Source organism: Puccinia triticina, chromosome 12A (genome assembly GCF_026914185.1).
Source record: "Puccinia triticina chromosome 12A, complete sequence".
Lineage (NCBI taxonomy): Eukaryota > Fungi > Basidiomycota > Pucciniomycetes > Pucciniales > Pucciniaceae > Puccinia > Puccinia triticina.
The window spans coordinates 4,721,381-4,727,380 of record NC_070569.1 but is presented as its reverse complement, the minus strand read 5'-3'; the positions used below and the strand labels follow the sequence as shown (position 1 = coordinate 4,727,380).

The following is a 6,000-nucleotide window of genomic DNA, read 5'->3' as shown; positions in this document are numbered from 1 at the left end:
AGGTAACACATTTTGAGGTAGAACACCCGGGTAACGACGGTCGAATGATCAACTGAGTGGTCGTTAGCGGGGATTTCTGCCCGAACCTCAGGCCAATTCGGGTTGGCGGTCATGGTAATGAATAGCGACGGCGGCCCATACTTGCGCGTGATTGCCATGGCGTCATGGTATAATTGGTTCATACCTCGTGGACTGCCAATGAAGGTGGCTGGGAGGATGACACATCGCCCAGTAATATTCGATTGGTTTTCTAGAGATTTAATGAGGCGATTGTATTGGCTCACGCGAAGCTTCTTCTGATTTTTCACAATAAAGCTAAGGCGTCCCCCCTCGACCGAAATGTACATGTCAACTATGATTTCTTGCTGAAGCGCACGGCCGGCGAGTATCGGATTAAATTTATTCTTCCGGCGGAAGAGCATAAAAGAAAACCATTCGAGCGCGCCTACTTTTCTTGCCTTTTGGACTAAGAAAAAATATGTCAGTCAGTGAGAGTTTGGGTTCGGGTAAAGCACATACCTCGAGCGGTAGTTGTTGAGAAGAGATTGTCCCATTGCTGTTCGCCAAATGGAAAAAACAGAGGATAGCGCAGAGGGAAATAAGAAGAGTGACTGGTAGATATGGATTCGAGCACGTTATCCTTCTGGTGAAGAACAATTTGACGCGGATGAACGATTTCACCGGCACCCTGAACGATAGCCGCAACTTCGTCAATGGTTGGTTGGTTGTAGCGTTTTGGGTCCGCGCCGCGAGTCGGAACGCCCTGAAGTTTTAGGGTCTTGGCATTCAAACGTTGCAAGACTTCCCTCGCAGTTTGGAATCGTTGCGCGTATGGATTGTTGGCTGAAAGGAACTGCATGAGTTTGAGTACAAGCTGTGGGTCCATGTTGGAAGTGTTTCCACGATCACCGTTAAGGCCGCGGGCCTTATCAACCCGGAGTTCAGCTTCGCCAAGACCCTTATCGCCTACAACGTAAATTTGTGAGAAGCCCGGCTCGGCCCCGACACTTGGCTCTAAGCTTGATATTAAATGTGTTAATGCGCCTGACACCTTGAAGACATTTATTCCGTATTGACCCTGAACAGTTGGGTCGATGTTCGCTCCGAGTGACGTAAAAGAAACGGCATTATTGCACATACGGATCAAAGATTGGAAACGCTTTGATTCTGTTGTAATAATCTGTGTCAATGAAACATTGACAATTGAAGAAATAGACCCCTCACCTTCGTTGTTCCGAACAAGTAGGCTACGCAAAAATTCAGGGTATTGGCGAGCGGATGTATGTACAAAAGGAATCGTCACCTTATTTTTCTGGCAACACATCGTGTAGAATGCCTTTGGTTTTCCGCGGTCGACGATCGCGGCTTCTGCATCCCAATGAAGCGCGGAGCAGCCAAGACATTTCTTGTTGCATGGCCCAAGGTGATGGGGAACACTGTAAGATGAAACGTGACGTAAAGATTCCTCCCAATCTGGAGAAGTGCTGTTCGTCACCCTTCCCTTCGTCTCAATCATCTTGCGGCGGTTTGATTGATTGGACGAGTGGGGGACGTGTCCACAGATGCAATATTGACGACGGGCGCGCGCTCAGTATTGGAGGCTATAGTGCAAACTGTATAGGTTAAGGTTCCATACATTGAGGGGCGAACAGTCACAGCACATGAGCTTTTTTATTCAAACAAATTTGGAGATGATGAGACTTACGTGATCACGCTAGCAATACGTGTTACGGGTAAGGAATTTACGCCCCTAAATTTTCGATTTATAATGTCCTTGATAACTGGACCGACTGCGGATTGACCGGATTCGTGTGTCAAGTTCGATGTCTGACGAATAAATCAAATGGGTTGAGATGCGTTAGCCTGAGGATTGAGCGAGTTTTATGACAGCTGACATCACAGCTAACTTCTGACTGACAACCTTGGTCTCACTTGTCAGCCACCGCACCAGTTTGTCCTTAGGTCCGTGTAGACAAAGGCGTGAGGTGCCTTCGGCGGAGACGTCAAGTTGGAGGTTATCGTGAGTGTTTGATTGCTGGGTTTAATCTTTGTCAGCAGGGTGCTGTGGGTACTGGTTGATGAAGCCGGGTCGTGTAATCAAAAACCGTTGAAGCTGATGGGAGTTGACGGTTGGGCGTGGGCTCGCGCAGTGCTGCAAGGTCTGGGATTTGCCGGGCAAAGCGTAGACAAAGTTACTTGGCTCAGTGGCGCCAAGACGGGGATATGACTTCGGCTGAGAGACTGGGTTAAAGCTTATCTCACCTATCCTTCAATTTAGTATTCGGAATCAATTAGCTCGTGAGTGTTGTGCGTTGCCTTAGTAAATTAGTGATTAAGGCGGATGAGCACACTCAAATCTTGCCGGCATTGATAGTTAGATAGCTCGGCGATTCATGCCAATGCCATGGTAGGCCGGTCCTAAAGTGTTAAGGGTTACATTAGTGATTGTTCCTCAGCCCACCGAGATGAAGGTAGTTTAAACACGAATTGTTATGCTTGCGCCAATTGACTGATTTAAGCAAAGACCTACAGGACCAGGCAATTCAAACGAGCTTGGGCGGTTAGACACTAAGTGTCCGGGCGTACTTAGATTCATGCAATCTTGGTTAGGATCGTGGTCCATTCAAGCTAGCGTATGGTTTGTCGAGAAGTTGTCTCGCCAGCGGAAAAAACGTATGCTAACATAATCAAGTGGTCTAACACGGGTCTAGCATTGTGTTTTGATTTCTTAGAACAAACTGCCTTTCGTTGGCATTGATGGCCGTTTAATTTAAAGAAACTCGGCTACTGATCTCGTATTCTGGCTCGGGCAGTATCCGTATGGGGATTGGGCGCGAGTCTTGTTTGATGTTAAGACAACAGCTACCAGCTTAAAACAAGTTCACAGTCTACATAATGAATTGTTGATCGCCGGCATAGACTTAAGTGCTTAGCGTACTGCGCATGTCAACGCTTTTTGCTGACAGCCCCGGGTTTGGGCCTGGAGGCGCATACATTCAGGCAACGGAGAAGTTTAACTTGGCCAGAGCGCGGATTGCAATTTCCCATGTAGGATGGATACAGTTCATGAATTATTTACAAGAATTTTAAATGGAGGCATGTTGTTGGTAAATTTGTTATGATTAGTACAATCATCGTACAAAAGGTGGATCAAATTGGAAGGGGCTAAGTGGGTGTTCGGTTGCGAGAAATGGAAATGAAAACAGGCGGTTAAGATTGGCAAAGCAGAATGTTAGGCCCACTTTGCGCGTAATCAAAGATAAATTGTGGAAAGCTGAAAAGTTAAGATGATGGCCCGCCGCCGGCGGGCGTCCAATGGTATAGTACGAGCATTCGACGGTACGGGCTTAACATTTCTTGAGGTGTTTGGCGGCTTCTTGGAGGACGGCTTTTCTTGGGCGTCCCCGCTTGGATTTCGCGGGAGGGGGCGGAGATGGTTCATCATCGGTATCGTCCGACGAATCGTCTTCAGCCTCGTCTTCCTCGTCGAGGTCGGAATACTCATCTGCTTTCTCTTTGCCCTTGCCTGATAATGGGGTGACAGGGATGGGCGCCGTGTTTCTTGCGGTGCGGGGCGTCACCTTAGTGTTCGGTAACTCTGTTGGTGGTTTGATAGGTTTGGAGGTTGACGCCGATGGTGAGGCGGTCGATTTCTTGGGGCTGAACTTCGTTCTGAGTCCTCGCTTCAGTACAGGAAAACACAGTTTGTTTAAGAGGGACTGACAATTGGACAGCACCTCCCGTGGGCGTGTTGTTGATTCCAAAGCCCGCGGTTTTACCGATCTGATGGCCGTTGGTGACACTGACGTGGTGAACCTGCAAGGGAATGAGTAAAAGGGCTGATTGTTGTGTTGACGGAGCACTTACGACGACGACGGCGGTGTCTAACTCCATGTCGAAGTCAACAAGGCGTCCATAAATGTTTACCTCGCATCCAACGACGTAAAGCGTATGAGTCTTGATGAGGTTCTTCGTTCCGGGGACTATATACTTGATGTTGAATTTTTTTATGCATCGAGCCTCCAGGCCGGGTGTCAGCATTGTGAATTGAATGAAGGTCAAACAACTCACTTCGGCGTCCCAGTCGGAGTGAGCCACAGTAACTTCGAGTGATATAGCTGTGTCGGCTGACTTGGCGACAACTTCTTGTCGGTGAGTGATCATCCCGAGGCCAGTGACGACGGTCTTGTTGACGAAGTCTGGTTGGTCTTCCCCAACGAATCCGACTTGGGTTACAACGTTGTGTGAATACGTCAACAACGGGGCTGACCCGTCATTCATCGCTATCATTTTACCAGAAATTGAATAAATGGAACCAGTCTCGAGTACGTTATTGAGTGCGGTATTGGTTGACAATTCGACTTGAAAGTTCTCCCTCTTATCGTTCCCGACGCCGCTGCATTGGAAAAAGCTAGGAGTTTTGACAAAACCGCATTGATTTGCACGTACGGATTCCGCGGTGGACTATGGGTTTTGTAAGGTGAAATCAGCTAGGGTCTTGCGAGGGGGAGATGGTATGGCTCACACTAGATAAGGGTTGGAAGTGCGAGGAGAACGTCGCAGGGTGATTCGGGGCTCTCAACGAAGTCATATTTTAAGTTTGGATTTATTCAGTTGGTCTAAGGCAAGTGTCAAGTTAGGATGATGTTTGTGCTAACGGGTGGTCGGGCTGAGTTGGGTTGGACGGGATGATCAGGGGCTCAGATGATTTGGTGGTGTTGGGCTTAGGCTTGACGGTGAAGGTGAAGAAATTGGAAAAGGGGTGGTCTGGCACTTGAATTGTGTTGCTTGTGGGAAGTGAAGGTAATGGAGACGGCGCGAGGGGATGATATTTATATGTGGGTTAGCATGGGGGTAGTCGTTAGGTGGTCGGCCTATGAGCGCGATGGCATGATGGCCTGGGATGGTTGTGGCTGCTTCAATTGAAATGTCTCATTTTTGAAAGTGGAGGAAGGGTTTGAATTGGCTGGGCTAGGCGGGTCGTTGGTGGCAGTAGGGTAGGACTGGATGAAACGACTAAGGGCTCAGTGCAGGGTGGGTCGAGTGAATCAGTGGGCGAGAGGCTTAGTCTGACGGTGGGCTTGGCGGTTTCAGGGTCGAATACAGCTGATAATCAACGGTTTAGTGGGTAGGAGCTGGTCAAGCCTATTGCTGGTTTTGATGGTTAGGACCGGTGGGAATCAGGGCCGTTGGCGAGGTTGAATTGGAATTTACCGATTGTGAGAATGGAAGATGTGGTTGTATGTGCTTGGTTAGGCTGGTCATTGATGCCTGTATGATAGGACTGGATGATACAGTTCAGGGTTCGGTGCAGGACGGGTCGACAGGTCGATTGCCGGGAGGGTTAGTCTGACGATGGGTTTGGCGGTTGTAGAGACTTCAGAGTGGAAATTCGAGGCTTTTAGGCGGTAGTGCGCTGGTTAAGCCCGTTGCCGGTTTCAATGGTTCAGACCAATGGGAATCAGGGCGGTTGGCGAGGCGTAGCGAGGGGAGTAGCGAGGTGGAGTGCGATTTTTGGGTGTAATCATTCCGTTTGGGAACTGGTTTCGGGTTGCCGTGGTGGGGGGCGCAGGGTTTGATGTTTCGTCGACGTGCGGTCAGGGGGGTGATTGTTCGAGCAGGAGGAGGCGGGTTGCGACGGTTGCGGCATGGGGATGGAATGGCGTTGTGATTGTGGGCGACATGTCGGGTCCGAGGCAGCTGGGTGCACTATATAAGGAGAGCCGGGACAGGACTTGCTTCCCCAGACGACTTGAAGGCTGTGTTTTCCAGCTGAAGGGTCGTCTCACCCCCGTCCGCTGTAGCATTTGCGCAGTCCGGCGGGGGATATTCGGGGGCTCCCCTGTGCTTTCGGGCTGGGAGTCCTCTTCCCAACGCTTTTTAACCCTGCTAGACAGGGATGGGCGTTGGGCCACGGTGCGTCAGCTTGCTGCGCTGGGTGGCTGGGTGCGGCATTTTTGGGAGTGGGATTATTAGATTTGTGTTTTTTTTTTTTTTGTA

At 49.5% G+C, this 6,000-nt stretch overlaps 1 protein-coding gene across 1 annotated transcript; it reads right to left on the bottom strand.

Moving 5' to 3' along the window:
- Positions 1-2,351: 2,351 nt before the first annotated feature.
- On the bottom strand, positions 2,352-5,650 carry PtA15_12A453 (uncharacterized protein; the record flags this gene model as incomplete). Its single annotated transcript, XM_053162064.1, has 4 exons — positions 2,352-2,418; positions 3,460-3,672; positions 5,296-5,416; positions 5,542-5,650. 4 exons carry the CDS (start codon positions 5,648-5,650, stop codon positions 2,352-2,354), a joined length of 510 nt encoding a protein of 169 aa, XP_053026019.1.
- Between the last annotated feature and the right edge of the window lie 350 nt (positions 5,651-6,000).